Source organism: Carassius gibelio, chromosome B12 (genome assembly GCF_023724105.1).
Source record: "Carassius gibelio isolate Cgi1373 ecotype wild population from Czech Republic chromosome B12, carGib1.2-hapl.c, whole genome shotgun sequence".
Lineage (NCBI taxonomy): Eukaryota > Metazoa > Chordata > Actinopteri > Cypriniformes > Cyprinidae > Carassius > Carassius gibelio.
This window is the reverse complement of record NC_068407.1, coordinates 17,919,856-17,939,312: the sequence shown is the minus strand read 5'-3', so window position 1 is coordinate 17,939,312 and position 19,457 is coordinate 17,919,856. Positions and strand designations below refer to the sequence as shown.

Here is a 19,457-nt window from a genome sequence, read left to right as displayed (position 1 = left end):
ATGTGAGATGCTGGGAACGGTCGAAGTTTAATCCCTGTATCATGTTCTTTGATCTTAGACTTTATAAAATGAGAACAAAACACAGGCCTCCAAAAGCAACACGTAACAGCTATCAACAATCCTGCTGTTTAATAAAACATTACACTTATTATTCAGAGTATCTACATCAATCTGCCAAATACAAATTCATTTTAAGGTAAACAGTTCTTTATGAATCAAAGCCATCCATCCTCCAATGAATTCTTAAGCACTGTGGCAACACAAATGGATCTGAATTTAATTGCATGACATTTTAGAATATATATACTTATCTGAATAGAACTACCCTTGTTAACACATGAAATGGCTATAGTTTTATTTGAAATGCCTCTGGTTCAGACATTTTTGTTTTGGCATAAGATAAGAGAACAACTGTATCAGCCTCTGATTATATCAATTTAGAAGGTTAACCAGAACATCCCTAAAGCTGAATAGCTTATACACACCCAATTCCAAAAAAGTTGGGACACTGTGCAAATTGTGAGTAAAAAGGAATGGAATAATTTACAAATCTCATAAACTTGTGAGAAATGTTTAAATGTCATGCCAAATATTGGATTTCATGAGAGCAACACATTCCAAAAAAGGTGGGACTGGTAGCAATAAGAGGCCAGAAAAGTTTAATGTACATATAAGGAACAGCTGGAGGACCAATTTGCAACTTATTAGGTCAATTGGAAACATGATTGGGTATAAAACGAGCCTCTCAGAGTGGCAGTGTCTCTCAGAAGTCAAGATGGGCAGAGGATCACCAATTCCCCCAGTGATGTGGCCAAAAATAGTGGAGCAATATCAGAAAGGAGCCTCTCAGAGAAAAAGAGTTTGAAGTTATCATAAGTTATCATAATCAGAGTGCACCAAATCATACAAGTGCATGATATCATACAAAGCACCAAATCATACAGTGCATGATATCATACAAAGATTCAGAGAATCTGGAACAGTCTCTGTGCGTAAGGGTCAAGGCCAGAAAACCATACTGGATGCCAATGATCTTCGGGCCTTTAGATGGCACTGCATCACATAAAGGAATGCTACTGTTATGGAAATCACAACATGGGCTCAGGAATACTTCCAGCAAACATTGTCGGTGAACACAATCCACCGTGCCATTCCCTGTTGCCGGCTAAAACTCTATAGGTCAAAAAAAGAAGCCATATCTAAACATGATCCAGAAGCGCAGGCGTTTTCTCTGGGCCATGGCTCATTTAAACCTGTGACAAAGTGGAAAACTGTTCTGTGGTCAGACGAATCAAAATTTGAAGTTCTTTTTGGAAAACTGGGACACAATGTCATCCGGACTAAAGAGGACAAGGACAACCCAAGTTGTTATCAGCGCTCAGTTCAGAAGCCTGCATCTCTGATGGTATGGGGTTGAACGAGTGCGTGTGGCATGGGCAGCTTACACATCTGGAAAGGCACCATCAATGCAATGCAACTTTTTTTAGATGTTGATGCCATGAAATTTAAAATCAACTTATTTTTCCCTTAAAATTATACATTTTCTCAGTTTAAACATTTGATATGTCATCCATGTTGTTTTCTGAATAAAACTTGAAACTTTCACATCATTGCATTCTGTTTTTTTTTTCACCATTTGTACAGTGTCCCAACTTTTTTGGAATCGGGTTTGTACATAAACAGCAAATCTGTGTCTTTTGAGTGTTGGGTATCAGGGAACATGTATAGTTCTTGGCTAAGAAACAAGGATGTGTTCTTTCATATAATTTTATATCAACATGAAAGACTCCATGAAAGGCTTCTAATCTATGTCTGTTAGATTTGAAGCTAATATGTATATGCAAATTATCCCCCCAGTCTTTTTTTTCTCATCACTGAACATCACTGAACAACATCATTACTGTATGCTCTTGCTCCAGGTATCCAGCTCAGCGTGACTCCAGCGTCCCCTCTAGATTCCAAAAATCAGCACTTAACACTGGACAAAAACAAGCCAGTGTCATGACACTGCAAAACTACCAGCCCCTCTCCAAGTGATAAAGCCTTTCCACTGCTTTCAAAAGTTCTGCCTGCAGATTAGCCATTGACCTTTTCAAAGTATTTGGGATCAGTGCATTTGGCAACCGTGTGGCATACGGTGCCTGTCCTTTACAAACAAGAGGTAAAGGGCAAATGTCCTTCAGCTGAACTTAGGGTAGGGAGGCTTGCTCATCTTCCTTCATTCAAAAACAACTTTCACTCAGACAGAATACATGAATACTGAGATAACCGCACATTACATGCATAGCCAGTGTATGATAAATGGGTTTGTTTGCTCTTGGATGGGTTTACAAAGGGCAAATCTATCTTCCCCCAGTGTTTAATACTTCACTAAGGCGATCTATACACCCTCAGTGAGGCTAGGTATGGATTAGGGATGTCAAAAGTGACGACAATTTTGTACAAAGTCGATAAAAATGTTAAATATATCACAATAGCAGTGTAGTACTGAGATTCAACTTGATTTGATACCCACTGATTGACTGAATGGCAGGTTCTTTACAGCACTTATGCTGCTGCAAATGTAAGCCCTAAAATGCTTTTCTTTGTCTAAATACCTGTCTTGTCAAGATACCATATTAATGTAAGGGTAGTCAGTAAATGTAATGTACATGAAAAAACGAGAAACTAAAATAAATAAAAAAAGTATAGATGAAACATGAATAGTTTAATTTGGCCCTGCAGCAAAAAAAAAAAAAAAAAAAAATATATATATATATATATCTTTAGTTTTATCAAACATTTTATCTTTGAGGCTATCCATAAGCAACCAGCATTATTTTAACTTTTATAAACATCTATGCATTAAAACTATGACAAACATTCTCATCAAGTTATGCATTTTGAAACATTTTCACATTCTCATTCAATTTATTTTGGAGGGCAGTGTTGCCCCTTTGCCTTTTCTGAAATAACACCCCTGTTATATTAATATTTCATTGGAAGAGCGTGTTGAATAGCATATTAGTTTTAGCTGTGGTATTAAATTGGTTTTGGGAATCGTGAAATTTCACTGGTATTGGTATCGACTACTGAAATTTTAGTATAACCACAACCTGATAAGGATATCAGGCTCAAGGGTCAATGGCAAAAACTGACAGCTGAAGACACGAGAGGAGAATGATAATAATGAGGGATGGTGGTTTGAGATGATGTGCAAATTACATAAAAGCCGGTGAAGGCAAAGAGAGATGAATAGCTCCACTTGAAAGCTCGAGCAGCTATAAACTCTCAGCTGGTCTCGTTGAAAATGTCGGCCTCATTTACATACAGTTACAGAAGTTTACTAATCACATGCACTAGTGTCCTAAAACAAGATAAGGTTGTATGAGAGATAAATTATTGAAAAAGCAATGAATATTTGATGAGAGGCCCTGGTGAAAGACACAGACAAAAGAAAATGTGGTAAAGCATCTCGGTTTGATTGACCCGTTCTGGGATAAAAGCAACAAAAGCTCATTGAGATGATTAATGGGAAGCAGGCCTCATGGCCGCCTTCTATTCTCTCTCAAACGGGTGACGGACAAACACAGCAAGCGCTCTAAACTAGACTGCGATTGGAAACAAGGGTGCAGGGTAAGCACAAGGAGATGAGATTAGCCAGAATATCTTGAAGGGTTGTATATTAAAGACATTAAATAGCTTTGTTTATATGACTTAAAGTGCTGCAAGGTCACAAACTTTTCAGAGTCAATATAAATGCACCTTTCAGCTGTTTTATGGCCCTAATGGAAGCATTACTTTTAATTAAGGGAGAGTATATACACCGAACAAAATTATAAATGCAACACTTTTGTTTTTCCCCCCATTTTTCATGATCTGAACTCAAAGATCTAAGACTTTTTCTATGCCCACAAAAGGCCTATTTCTCTCAAATATTGTTTCAAATCTGTCTAAATCTTAAGTTAATGAGCACTTCTCCTTTGCCGAGATAATCCATCCACCTTGCAGGTGTGGCATATCAAGTAAACTATTTTACCGCTTTTAAGTTACAGTTGTTGTTTTTTTTTTGTGGGGGGGGGGGGGTTCTGTTTGTCAGATATTTGTATTTGTAGTGTTTCTTAAAGGGGTCATAGAATGACAGGGTTTTTTTTTTTTTTTTGAACTGTACTCTGTGTTCTCTTAGGTCCACTTATAATGATTTTTACACCAAAACTACATTTACAACCCCCCCTCATCAGAACGCTCTGTTTGAATAGACAAATTGTAGACACCTAAGTAAACGTCCACTGTGAACACTGCTGTGATTTAGGTTAAAAACACATAAATACTCAATGCATATCAAACAATTTGTTCAACATACAAAGCAATAATGATGGTAAATGAACTGCATTTATATAGCGCATTCAACAGACCACATGGCCATCCAAAGCGCTTTGCAATTTGCCTCACATTCACCCATTCACACACCGACTGCGGTGTCAGCCATTCAAGGCACCATCCAGCTCATCAGGAGCAGCTGGGGTTAGGTGTCTTGCTCAAGGACACCTCGACACTTGGTCAGGTGGAGCCAGGGATTGAACCACCAACCTTCCGGTTTGTAGACAACCTACATGAACCACTGAGCCTAAAATAAAGTTACTCACGCTTGTGTGTTGTGACATGACTGTCAGATTCAATATAGTTTGCACAGCATCAACATTTAGTTTCAATCTTGAAAAACCTGTGTCAATTTGTGTCTTGTTTGTAAACAAATCTGTGATAAAATGAAGTGAGTTCTTACTGACTTGGTCTGGATCTTCATTAAAAATAAAGTCAATTCACTATTTCCTAATGTTGAGATCAGAAGGAATGCAATGCAAAGACCACTGCACATTATATTGTTGTATTCAGACCCACCATTTGGTTTTTGCATTGACTTACGAGTTCACCTCCCTTGTAAAGATTATGTGAGAATTGGTGGGCGGGGCTAAACAGACAGTGATGTCAATCTTCTTCTGTGGAAGCGATGCTTATCCACATATATACTTATACATCATAGAATAGATCATTCAAAAAGCAAGCCTGAATTCACAGTCAAAACGTACATATTTAGACGTAAATTAAAACTGTCCAATACGCATGTACTTTTACGTATTTACAGTGTCATTTACATATTATCTGGACGTAATTACAGGTTTGATACGTATTGAAATTTACGAGCAGCTACTGGTAGCCAGTGTAACCTGATGAGGAGGGGAGTAACATGAGCTTTTTTTGGCTCATTGAAGACAACCCTCGCTGCTGCATTCTGGATCATTTGCAGAGGCTTGACAGTACATGCAGGAAGGCCCGCCAGGAGAGCATTACAATAGTCCAGTCTGGAGAGAACAAGAGCTTGGACAAGAAGTTGGGTTGCTTGCTCTGACAGGAAGGGTCTAATCTTCCTAATGTTGTATAAGGCAAACCTGCAGGACCGGGTCGTTGTAGCAATGTGGTCAGTGAAGCTTAATTGATGATCCATCACAACTCCTAGGTTTCTGGCTGTCCTCGAAGGAGTTATGGTTGACGAGCCCAGCTGTATAGAGAAGTTGTGATGAATCAATGGGTTAGCTGGAATCACCAGTAGTTCAGTCTTTGTAAGGTTAAGCTGAAGGTGATGGTCATTCATCCAGCTAGAAATGTCACTCAGACAGGCTGAAAAATGTAAGAATGTCACTCAGACAGGCTGATAAATGTAAGATCCCTAATACCTCACCCGAACCTAAACCTACCCATTTTATACAGAATGTAAAAAAAATAAAACATAAAACACAATTTTAGTAAAAATATAACATTAAAACGTTTTTTTTTTTTGAGCCACTAACGTTAATATTACATCTACCCCTAAACCTACCCATAACCATTTCTTAAAACGACATAACGTTACTGTTATAAATAAACAAATAACAGACAAACAAACATAACGTTAATCATTTAATTTTGCGAAAAAATATCAAAAGTAGTACCAAAAGTAGTTCAAATGATAATGAGTTCCATTCGCAGTCCTCTCTGGAGGTAATAGTTTTTATAGGGTACAGAGCAGAATTTAATTTATAAATCTGTGAAATTATGAATCTGTCTTCTCTCCGTGAAATCGTGACTGATTTCAAATGTCTATCAACTGAAACATGACATGTTGCAATCTGTGACGAATTATGTGAAAACCAATGAGAGTTCGAATCAGTGCCGTAAACCATGTCGTAATGTGCCTGTGGCGAACTGGCGCTTTCGAAAAAAATTCTAAATTTCGAATCATAACGAGCGCGGGCTTTTACTGAAGATCGATTGATATGGATATGTTCCTTGCAAACATATGGATTCTAAAGATATGGAGTACAGCAAACAAATAAAATGGATGTGATTTGTAAATTTATGCTGTGCTTTTGTGTATCTATGGTTTGCAGCATGCACAGAAATGTTCTTCCTATTAAGTAGATGAGTAAACTGCTTTCAATAAATTCAATAAAAACATTTATTGATATGACAATTAAATACAACAGATTGAAATCATTAAAGCCACGATTTTAATTTTAATACATGGGAATTCATATAAATTCACACTTTACGTTAGATTATTTATGTTTTTTTAGCTGCTAACACGTAACTATTTGTAAGTTTTACTGCTATAAATGCGTCTAAGTTGTATGTTTTTATGTGCATGAAAACATAAGTAAATGTACGTGTGGTAGAACAACATTTAACGTAAAAATACACGTATACTCATGAGATCACATTGAAAAAGCTATTATGCATTTTTTACAATTCCTAATATTATTTTGAAAATCTCATACAGTAGGATTACATGTATGCAAGGTCAAAAAACACTTTTCTTAAAATATGTTTTTCTTAACTCCTCCTTTCCGTGAGCATGCTCTGCACTGATTGGGTAGGGTAGGATGTTATTTAATTTATTTTACTCTCTTATTCTGAGGTCACTGTAGCAACCAGATCCAGTCTGTATCCAGATCAGAGGGTCACTGCAGTCCCCCAGATCCAGTATGTATCCAGACCAGATGGTGGATCAGCACCTAGAAAGGATCTCTACAGCCCTGAAAGACAGCGGAGACCAGGACAACTAGTGTCCCAGATACAGATCCCCAGTAAAAACCTTGTCTCAGAGGACCACCAGGACAAGACCACAGGAAACAGATAATTCTTCTGCACAATCTGACTTCGTTGCAGCCTGGAATTGAACTGCTGGTTTCGTCTGGTCAGAGAACTGGCCCCCTAAGTGAGCCTGGTTTCTCCCAAGGTTATTTTCTCCATTCTGTCACCGATGGAGTTTTGGTTCCTTGCCGCTGTCACCTCTGGCTTGCTTAGTTGGGGTCACTTCATCTACAGCGATATCGTTGACTTGATTGCAAATAAATGCACAGACACTATTTAAACTGAACAGAGATGACATCACTGAATTCAATGATGAACTGCCTTCAACTGTCAAAATCTCTATTTTGTTAAAATCACTACATTTATTTATTTTGCAGATTTTAAAGCAAGATTTTTACCATAAAAGTGATGAAAACTTTTTTTAGTTGTTAGAGTAGGATTTAGCATACCACATCTCGACAACACCTGAAAGAACCAGATTCACCCACGTAAATATTGTATCTTCAAAAGCAATTCAAAAACGCCCAAGCATCGAAATTAATGTTCTGAGATTATGACAGATAATCCGACACAAGCACTGGATTTTACCAAATGAAATGTCATTTTGAATAGTTCTAAATGACATGTTTGTAGCTGTGTATGCTAACTACTTTTGGACGATGCATACCACAGAATCTAAAAGCCTTCTCAGTTACTTTCATTATAAAGTCACCAGCATGCCAGAAGCAGTGAGCTTTACATGTTAATAAGCAGCGCTGTGCTAATGGTGTTGTTGTTTGTCTGACCCTGAGCTGGTGGGATGGCATAAAGGGACCGCCAGTGTCTGCATACTAATCCTGCAGGTGCAGCAGAGACGGGGAGTCCTGCACTGGCCAAGCGCTTGCATTACCTCCACAAGACTGGAGTAGGAGGCGACAGGAGAATAAGAAAAGAGCTCCACATGTGGCTAATTGGAGTCCCAGTGCAGCAATTCATGGGAGATTACATTTCGGCAATGCAACGCTTCAGCTCACATGAAAGCGATACTCTGTACAGCGACCTGACAGCGTAACAGCACTTCAGATCAAGGGATGCAATTGCCAGCCAGCACTCCAAACTAAACTAGTCTCAAAACTTGCTGCTCTCCACCTACGAGCCCAATGCTTCTGCACTGCAGTGAGGAGCAGGTTATTGTTTGCAAATCTTCTTCTTCAAAAAAAAAAGATACTCAAAGAAGAACATCAAAGTCATTTGTTTCTGTCGACAGAAGAGCTCTAGTGCTGTCCACATTACTTTACCCACAGAAACTAACTGTACTTTGGTTCAGCAGTGGCTCAAGTGCTGCTTGTTCACTGCCAAATGAAGCCAAGTGAAGAGGATCCCAATCTGCACTTCAGCGTCAAATATGATCGAGAAAGAACCGCAGCCGCATGATTGTTGGTCTTATCACATATCCACATAAAAAGTTTACAGGACCCTGATCTTTTGCAGAGGCCAAATAAATTCTGCATTTCATAATACATTTCCACTGGAATCACTGTTGTGAGAAGAATTCATCATGCATTTGAACTGAAACTGAATGTTGATTCTTACACTCAGCAGACAGAAACGTGTCATAATTTGTGTCAGGTCTAAACAAATGACACAAAAAAAGAAATCTGAAACTAATACAAGACACAAATTAACCATGTGATAAATGACACATGGAAATATATATAATTATTCTTATTACTGTAATTTTTTTTGTGGTTGTTGAGTATCTTATTTGATACATCAGATTTTATGACTCGTATAGTATGATATAGTGAGAATATTTTATTCAGAGGTCCAAACTCAGCCAAATCTCTATATTTAAATGGCCATAAAGATGATGAAATTCGTATAATTTAAAACAGATTTTTATATAAAAAAATATAGACTATCAATCAGATGACAGAAGACAAAGTTTTGGTCTTGTCAATAATTTAGAGGCCTTATAGAAATAATTAATGGGCAAAATAACAGTAAAAATAAAACAGGGTTGCAGATTGACCCAAATTAAATGGTTTCTGTCAGCTTCACAAATGCTATGAACTTTCACGAACGTGTGAATCACTGATTTGAGCTCAGAATTGAAAGCATGACACTCAGGACAACCAACATCTAATTTAAACATTTGCAAATCAACCTGTAATTATCTATGGCCATTCTGCACCACTGAACCATGCATGCTAATTAAACTCATTTTTTGCGGACCCCTGGGCCTGAAGGGTGCTTTCATGATATCACATAATTACTTATTATTTCCAACTTCTGTGCTGGAACAAACCTGCGCTCTTCTGCCATATGTGTCCATGCCACTCAATGTCAATCACAGCTTCTATCATTTAGAGTATTAGCTATAGGTGCATGAAGGACAGACATTTTATTAGTCTCGGGTTTATCTTGTGTAGCTTTGATGTGAAATCATTGTTTCAAGATTCAATCAATAATGTAGATTGAATTGCGGCATTTAAACATTAATGTTTTTAAAGCTCTTCTCATAAAAAAGTGTGAGATGCGTCGCCTTCTACAACCAGTTTTACTTTAAAGAGCGCGTTCATATATGCGGGTCAACAACGTGCGCACACACTGCTTATTACACACACAGGGATGCACAGCAGCACACAAACATGCCAAATATATATATAAAAAAATTAAGGATTAAAATGCTAAATAATATTATTTTCTAGGCTACATAAATATAAAAATACCTACACATGTCATAATGGATAGCCATTGGATGTATCAGAATTGCGCTACCTATTTGCTCGCACATGAGCTGCTCCGTTTCCTCTCTGGAGATGCGTTCTGTCTTTGCACTTGCAAATTCCGCTGTGTAAATAGCAAATATGTCATGGCATGAGAGCAACTGGCTTTTAAAGGAAATGAGTGATGGCACTCTGATTGGTTTATTGCATGTTACACCCAAAAAACACCCATTACTCATTAAGAGAATAGGGACAAACTGTTCACACTGACCGTTTTGCCATCATTAAACTAGCAAAAGTGGATTCGGACATAACCTAAGTGCACCTGCGCTGTGCGTTTTAGACCATGCACTTAGATCATTAAAATAGGACATATAATCTGATGTAGTTCAGAATGAAACAAGACAATCAATAATAAACAAGTGGACTTGATTAAAATCATTGGATCATCATTCAGAATGGAGCACGATGGTTGATGGGCAAAGTGATTCTTAAAGAAGAATAATTGTTTCTTGAGGCAGAGTAGGTAAAGTTTGTGGATGGTAAGATTTTTTTAGTTTTTCATATTTTTGAAAGATATTACTTTTGCTGCATTTAGTCGATTAAAATACAGTAAAACATATATATAATCAAACAATATTATAATTTGAAATAACTTTATAATACAAATTTGAATATACATTTAATGTAATGTATTTCTATGGTGACAAAGCTGAATTTTCAGAATCATTACGCCTATCTTCAGAGTCACATGGTTCTTCAGAAATCATTGTAATTGGCTATTTTTGTGATTTTTTTTATCAATGTAAAAAAAAATTTCCATTTCATATTTTTTTTGCAACAGTTATAATTTTTTCTCTAAATTCCTGAATATAAAGTTAAAAATGTTGATTAAATGCATCTCATTTAATTACATTTTGTATAAGTTTAGTTGTGCATTAAGAAAGTGAATAAAAAAAATAAAATGAATCAGATATCTCTGATATTCTGTAATTCACATCGGGTGTCACAGCAACATTTGTTTCATAAGCATATTCAGTGCAAATAGTTTTTTTTTTTTTACAAAAACATGCACAAAGGAAAGTGTAAAAATGAGACATTGATGGGTGTGATTTGTCAAAATGAAAAACAGAAGTGGCAGGGTGCTCAGCTGGTGATTTAGTAGAGTCACAGAGATTCATTAAGCATTTTTATGAGATAAGCCATGCTAAAATGCACAGGCTCCACATTTTAGTAGGAAAACACCAGAAAAACTCCATGGCTAATAACAAGCATGTCACAAAATATAGTGCTTTGTTGTTGTCTAATTAACTTTTTATGCCATAATTTCACTATTATTTAGCCATTATCAAATATTTGTTTTCATGCAGTGAAGGGAAACGTTTTGGAGTGCCACCCTCTTTATAACTGAATGCAATGCAAAAAAGACAAAATATTAAAACAAAACATTACAGTGAAACGAACAGACTACATTTTTGTACGTTCTTTACTTTCTAAAGAAATTGTGCTTTTTACCTGTGCAAAATGTAGCTGAACAATGGTCTCCTGTAGCAAATCGATGTAGCGACTTGATTGCACAGATACTATTTAAACTAAACTAAGCGGGATGATGACATTCAAAGATGAACTGCCTTTAACTGAAAATGTAGTGTTTACTATTGTTCTTTTGCATTATCGACACACTATTTTTCTATTTAATACAGTAAATCTGTATTAATTCAGAACTTCTGCCAAGTTTTTTTCATCTCTATGTTTCTGTCTCTGTAGCTCTGATTAATCAAAAGATAATGATGCTACAAAGGCACTTTTTAACCCCACTGGTCCTTGTGGCTCATCAAAGCCTTCTTATTACTGCCACTTCACTATCAAGCTGTTAATAAACTAATTTTGATCACAGATCCATTCACACAGGTGGTGTGGTCTTCTTCTGAATGTACCGTACAGATGAATAATCTGCATTCAGTAAAAAAAAAAAAAAAAAAAAAATGCTTCAGTGTTTTTATCTTTAAATCAATTTGGGCAAACCGGTCCAAGTGTTGTTTGCTTCGGAATCCATGTGAATTGTACTGATTACTCCTTGTGTCAAATACATTAAATATGTTATATAAGAAAACAGCAGTAATGCATTCGAATGGAGTGCAAATGTTCTCTGAGGAAACAACAGTGTGTATAAAACCCAATTTACCTTGCAGCTATTATACATATTCATAAAGTCTATGATTAAATCGATGCTGATGGTTTTATATTGAATAAAACTACCTGAAACTGATTCTTTTCATGGTGCTTTGATGATATTGACCCTATTTTCTTTGAAAATACATGTTCATGATTGTATTGTGCATGATCCACAGGTGATTGTTTAGCTTGTTTTTTCATAATCCTCAATCAAAACAGAATAAATGTTGAACTTGCTCCAACTCTAAAATTTAAATAAGACATGAATCCCTCAACAGAGCATAAAACTACATCTGTTTGATTTCAAGTCAGGTCAATTGAGTTTTAAAATACACATAATAAAATACACAAAAAATGTACATATTTATCATTGCTGTTCGCCAGTATGTAACTTTCTGATTTCAAGCATATTTTCCAGGTGACAGTACTCAACCTGTTGATGATGTTCTTGAAGTCTACCACAGTTGAAGCAGCATGAACGGACAGCAGATAACAGAGGGCAATCACGTTTTCAGGTGTTTGCTCACCTGTACTCCTCCTGCGTGAACACAGGAATGATGGACGGCTGCAGGACAGTGATCTCCACCAGTGTCTTATTGAACTTCACCGGCTCCCCATCATCATATGCAATAACTGCCAACTGTTTGAGAACATGAGAAAATCAATTTTAAGATAAAACAAGGAGGACTTAGAATCAGCACTGGGTCAAGTCCTGTCCACACTGTCCATCTGAGCTTCAAAAGCCAGTATATATATATATATATATATATATATATATATATAAACACACACATACATATTTGTATATATATTACATACTGCAGTTTAATAACCTGCATGAAAATACTTTTAAGATTATTGTTCTTTCTCGGTTTGCAAAGCTTTTTTCTTGTTTATGCTTAAAAAAGGGGGAAAATCTGTTTGCAAATTGGACAAGAAAATGTAACTTTATTCAGTATGTTGTCTGAGACATTAACATGACATAAAAATGACAAATCTTATGTCTCCACAGTGGTCTTGTGGGGAAAGCAAATGCACCAATTTATTTAGCTGTCAGGCCGATGTTCCCATCCTGGTCCCTTCTTTCTCTCTTCCTTCGATTTCCTATCGTGCTTCCATTGGGCCTCATTCATGAAACAGGAGCAGAACAATTTTTTTTGTTAATCGTTCGTAAAGCCATTTTGACAGATTTTTTAAATTTATGAAAATGTTTGTATTTTAAAATTGTTAGTTGATATGATTTTTTTTTTTTTACACCTGCTCCCTACCATCGGTAAATGGTGAATAAAACGTTTTAGGTTCTTTTTGGCAAACTGATGGCACTGAATTTTGATGCACTGCCATAATAATTACAAGTTAATTTGCCCTTGCCCTCTATTTGAATATTTTGCACCTGATTTGATAACTGCGCAACGCTTGTCACTGTCACTATTTACCCAGTCGCAAACAGAAGATTGGCGGGACAAATAGCGACCAGTCATCCTACTTGTACAACATCTGCCCACAACAATGGAGAAGTCAATATTACTAGTTAGCCTACTGCTTTTTTATATTTAGTACTATTTTTAAAAATGAGATCCTAGTAGGCTAATACGTTGATATTCAAAATCAAAGCAACTAAAGAATATCAGCTGGAAAAAAAACACTGTGCCACCAAAGCCTCTTCAAGGACCACCAGCTGGTCATTTTAAGAAGAGAGTCTGACATTTTTTCACATGACTGAAAACACTTTGGTGGACACACGTTATTGAATATTTATTGTTAGGCATATGACCTACTAGTCTTTTTTGCATTTATAAAATAGGTACTCAAGCCAAACCTGAGCAAGTAGACCAGAATATTCCACTGCGTTCCTGGACATGCAATTTGCGTAGCTGTATTTCATAGGCAGGGATTATGCTAATTGTGAATTGAGTGTGCATGAGAGCCCTATATACGAATGATTGCAATTCATTAACATACACGTTTAACTAACAAATTGGATGTTTATGAAGCATTTGTGAATCCGGAGGAGTTTTTGGGAAGGTCTGTTTTACATTAAACATTAAAAAAAAAATTACTCATAATTTACTCATAAATGTACAAAAGTTTCATGAGAAAGGGCAATTTTTTTTTTCTAATTATATGTATGTATTTTTTTTTAATATTTTTTTTTTTTTACCGGAAAACAAGTTATATTATTAATAAAGGATTTTAAATCTGGTTTCTTTTTGTATAACAGTATCATCCCATATAAGACAAAAAAAAATGAGTGTATAAAGCAAAACGTTAATATTCATTAGATAAATCAGATTTCAAAAGCATTTTGAACTTGAGCACAAATGAAGCTATACAAATGACAGATAATAGGAGCAGATGAAGACTATTGAGAGCAGAACACGCTTGAGATTATGTTCGATATCAATTAATGTGATTGTGCATATGGATTAACGTGCTGCTTCTTTAACTGTTGTGTTTCATCTATTTTCATGAATGTGTGTGTAAATATCAAAAATCAATGGGTCTCATTCACTATTTTTTGCGTACGATTTTCTTATTTATACGCACATTTGAACTTCTCACGAGAACTTTCCGCCTAATTCACAACACGTGCGTACGCACATGAGCTTGTTCTTAAACTCGTTCTTCTGTTAGTGAATTTGGAGCCTTCTAAATGAGCGCCCGCGTGCACGAGGTCAGTAATTAGCATAATTCACGCCCAAAGCAGCTCCATATAAGGGCTTTCCACAACGAGTCACTTGTACAGAGAAAGACAATTATGGCACCGAAACAAAAGACAAAGAAAAATAACTTTAACGATAATGAACGTGAGGTTTTGCTGTCGGAGGTGGAAGCCAGGAAAAACATATTTGTTATTTAAAAGTTTATCCACTGGCATAACGGGCACAGGTAAAAAGGAAGCATGGGTTATAACACAGGCTTGGAGATAAGGTGGTATAGGGTGAGAGCGGTTGGTGTTGTGGCTTAGGTGTGGTTCCAGTGAGTTGCATAAATCAATGAGGACTTCTCTGGGCAACCTAAAGCGACTGAACAGCCATTCGTCACTCTCCACGAACATATCTGTGCGCTCTCTCCTTAGAGCACGTGCCGCGATGTCTTCAAGCAGTACCAAGTGTGCCATGCCTCTAGTCTAAACACAAGATAAGACACATTAATCACCGTTTATATAAGGATAGATCAGGTGATTCTTGTTTGGACCTCTAATATATATATATATATATATATATATATATATATATATATATTATAAAATTGGAACTGTAATTATAATTTATCAATAACATCTAATTATATAGGGTTCTTAATGCTTATAAAGCCCCGGTTGTACATGATTATTGCGTACGTGTGGTATAAGTTGTTCTTGAATCTTTTCGTACATTTAGAATAAATTTTAGTACGAAAGTTTTTGATGAATCATGATTTATTCGTGAAAACATCCGTACGCACATTTCATGCAAAAATCTGTGCTTACGCATATTTAGTGAATGAGACCCAATGTGTTGAGAAATCAGGTGTGGGGAACCTATGGCCAGAAAAGCTGAAAACCTGCCTGAATTCTGCCTGAGTGTCTCTGAACTGACCATTGATTTCTAAGAAAGTACTTTAATGTATCAGGCGGTGCAGCGACTGCATCTAAATAAATCTGTGAGATGCATAAAAATGATTGACGGATAGTTATGGCCTGCAGATTGCTAGTAGACAAGCCCTGTAATAAAAACAGATTGTTGTGCACTTACACTGAATTTAGTGTTGGGCTCCTCATTCAGATTGACCCTGGTGAGAACATTGCCAGAGTTCTCGTCCACGTCGAAGATACTAGTGCTGTAAGGAAACTGCTCCAGATCCACTTTATAGTGAACCCGACTGGCTGCTGTACCCTGAAAGATAAAATAAAAGCTTAAAACAGAAAACAAAAATACCCTTTCTGCCGCAACTATATCAATATTTTCAATCAAAAATACAAAATAAAAAGGATTTCAAAAAGACAGAATGTGGTCTTATGATGCAAAGCACTAACATTCAATAATGCAAAAGTAGTTTTGCATTTTCTGTTCTGTTTAGGCTACATAATTACATATTTTTTTTAAGCAGAACATATTTTTAGAAAACTAGAAATCATAATCATAAATTGTTACAGAGAAGAACTGACCATCATATATTAAACAGCTGAAGTTCACACACTTCCAGCCAGTCACTCTGAACACAACCGACTCATTTAGAAATATGCACCTAAAAGTATTTTTTAGGAGAAGTCACAAAAGAAAACAATATTTTCAAAAAAAAAAAAAAAAAAAAAAAAAAAAAAACACACACACACACACACACACACACACACACATATATATATATATATATATATATATATATATATATATAATAATTATAATGAATAAATGAAATAAAATAAAATCATGATTTTATGTGATATCTGTAAACTCAGAATGGCTCTGACTTTGGGCAAAACAGTCGACTTGTCCAGACAATAAATTAAGGCAAAGATCTGCGCAAAACCTAATGCAGTTTGGAATTAATTACAGTTGTGCAGCATAAAATTTGCATGGAATGATTGAGACCCATTCAGAATAAGGATTTCAATTCTTGAGTGGTATAAATCAAGATTTAAAGTCAAATCTACTAGGTGTTAAGTTGCAGGCATGTTTAAAACTAAATCTTTCAAGCAATGATCAAGTTAAAATCTGCTGCTGAGCACTCTTAGCAGGATTCAAATGAACATGACAGACCCAATTTGCTCATTTTTATTCTGCTCTTTTAAAGTCTCACCTCCCGCTGCGAGTTTCATACATTACAAGTTTGTGAAACCTGATGTGCAGCATTGGCCAGGGGACAGAAGGGTTGGTAACCCCCCTGTGAGGGAGATAATTATGAGAGTGACGTCAGCTGAGAAATGGAGCCTGTGCGGGGGCCTGCCCTTGTGAGAATTTGCTGAAAAACCCATCCATCCACCCATGGGTGGGACAGCACCACACATAGTGCCAGTCGAGGCATGCGTTTTAGTGTGAAATCGGACTACAAATGGTTTTTCAGCTCACTCCTGTATCTTCAGGGTGTATGAAGAGGATTTGGGTCATGGGGCCTCGAAAGCACAAGGAGTTATACCACACTGTGTTTTATCAAACTAGCAGATCATTTACTTTTCCTCACTGCTCTTTTAAAATCCTGAGGAGTTTGATTATCTCATTTCCTCCTTTTTTTCTCTCCATTCACTTTGTTTTAATAGTTTATGTCTTTTCATTTTGAAGACAATCTTTAATTGAAAATAAGATTGCATCATATATATATATATATATATATGTATTTAAACTTGATTTATTTCGGTGTGGGTGATGATGGCTAATGAATAAAACACGCTGATGGGCATGAGGAAATATCAGATGCCAGTATGGAGAGCCATCTGTCAGAAACTCAGAGAAAAAAGGAAAAGTGGAGAGAGTTGCCAGAATTACATTGATAGACAGCAAAACAAACCTTGTCACTAGCAGGCTGAAGAGATGTTATAAATAAGAGGTGCAGTTTGCAAAAAAAAAAAAAAAAAAAAAAAAAACTTTATGTGCCAGTATGGAATAACCCTTGAAAACGTTTTTTGCTGAATGATTGCTAAGCGGGACTGAGGAGAAAAAAAAAACAACAAAAAAAACAAATTGTGGAATCCATTTATTTAATTTGCCAAGAGAACATGCAAAAAGCTATCAACAAGATTGAAGTGATTTATGGTAATGCACTACTTTGGATGTGGTCAGAGTAATGAGTTCTGCCTGGATATGTGCAAAAGGCTCTATCAGCCATGTATTAACTGGCTGGAAAGTAATACGGTGTCAAATTAGCTTTGAAACATTTGCTCACTCAAAGATCACCATGTAAAATATTAATAGTGATACTGTTAATTGTTAAACGTGCAAGGCGATAAAGCCTTCACACGAGAAAGTGCTTCAAATTAGAAAATATATGGCAAATTAGTGTGTAACTATCTAATTTACTATGAATCTCACAGAAGCAATCTGTGTGTTTTGAGCAAACAAATGGCAGGGCTGTAGGGACAAGCTAGAAGCCTCCAAGGCCTCAGGGTGTATAGACAGAGAAAACTGAACCAGGGCCCTTGGCTTATTAACTGCAGGCTAACTATTAGGCCCCCCTCAGGCACCTCAAAATATATCATGTGAGCTGACCAATAAGGCTTCTGCTTTTACAGAGTGAGTTGACAACTAGAGCACCAGGGTCCCTGTGGCCAACAGCGTAAACAAGTTGAGCTGGCTACTAGGGCTCAAGCGCACCTACAGTATACAGCACGAACTGATCAGTAGTGCTCCAGGGTCCCTGGATCCCTAAGTGCATACAATATGAGTTTATCACTAAATATACAGTGAGAGGTGACCACAAGGGCTCCGGGGCTCCTCAATGTATCCAGCATGAACTGACCACTACAGCTCCCAGGGTCTATAGGGCCAGTTGTGTAAACAGTTTAAACGGACTACTAGGCCTCATAATACATACTGTGAGCTGACCAGTAGGGATCCAGGAACCCTGCATTTATACAGCGTGAGCTGGCTACTAGGGCTCCAGGGTCACTGGGCCCCTCAGCATATACAATGTAAGCTGACCATTATGGCACCTGGCTGGGACCCTGGACCTTTCAGCATTTACACCTTGAGCTGACCACTAGGGCTTCTGGACCTCTCAGAAAATATAGTGCATACTATATGGGATCTAGAGCCCCTGAGCCCCTCTGCCTATAGACAGTGAACTGAAAACTAGAGCACATTAGCATATACAATATGAGCTAACCCTTAAGGCTCCTGGAACCCTCTGAATAGGCAACATATTCAGTGAACATATCTGCTAGGTATTTAGGTCCTAGGCCATTGAGTGATTTATAAACACGTAAAAGTACTTTAAAATCAATCCTAAATATAACTGGAAGCCAGTGTAAGGACCTGAGAACTGGTGTGATATGCTCAGATTTTCTGGTTCTAGTCAAAATTCTGGCAGCAGCGTTCTGGATGAGCTGCAGCTGTCTAATGGTCTTCTTGTGAAGGCCGGTGAGAAGACCATTACAATAGTCCACCATTCTGGTAATAAAGGCATGAACAAGTTTCTCCAGTGGTGTATAAATCGCCTGAAAGCCATACTCAAGTAAAAGTATAGATATCTAAACAGAAAATTACTTTGGTAGAAGTTGAGTTCACCATTTAAAGTATTACTTGAGTAAAAGTCTTAAAATATGTGATATCTATTGCACTTAAGTACAACAATTTTAATCCTAAACATACTTAAGTATTGAACGTAAAAGTACAAGTAAATGCAAAATGGAAAATAAGCAAATAAATATATATATATATATAAAAAAATAGTCATACACAGCTTGATTAGCAAATTTTTTTTCAGATTTAACCCTTTTGTATTTTTGAATAAAAATAAGAAGCACTTCATCTGTATTAGTGTCTTTCATTC

At 36.6% G+C, this 19,457-nt stretch overlaps 1 protein-coding gene across 2 annotated transcripts in view; it reads right to left on the bottom strand.

The window, feature by feature from the left end:
* LOC127968991 (protocadherin-15) overlaps positions 1-19,457 on the bottom strand; it is a 237,780-nt gene that overhangs the window by 51,826 nt on the left and 166,497 nt on the right. For both annotated transcript variants that reach the window (XM_052570531.1, XM_052570532.1), the window contains exons 22-23: positions 15,728-15,868; positions 12,518-12,630 (exon numbers count right to left, since the gene is read on the bottom strand). In XM_052570531.1, coding sequence (XP_052426491.1) covers positions 12,518-12,630; positions 15,728-15,868 — 254 coding nt within the window. The remainder of the gene's footprint in view (positions 1-12,517; positions 12,631-15,727; positions 15,869-19,457) is intronic.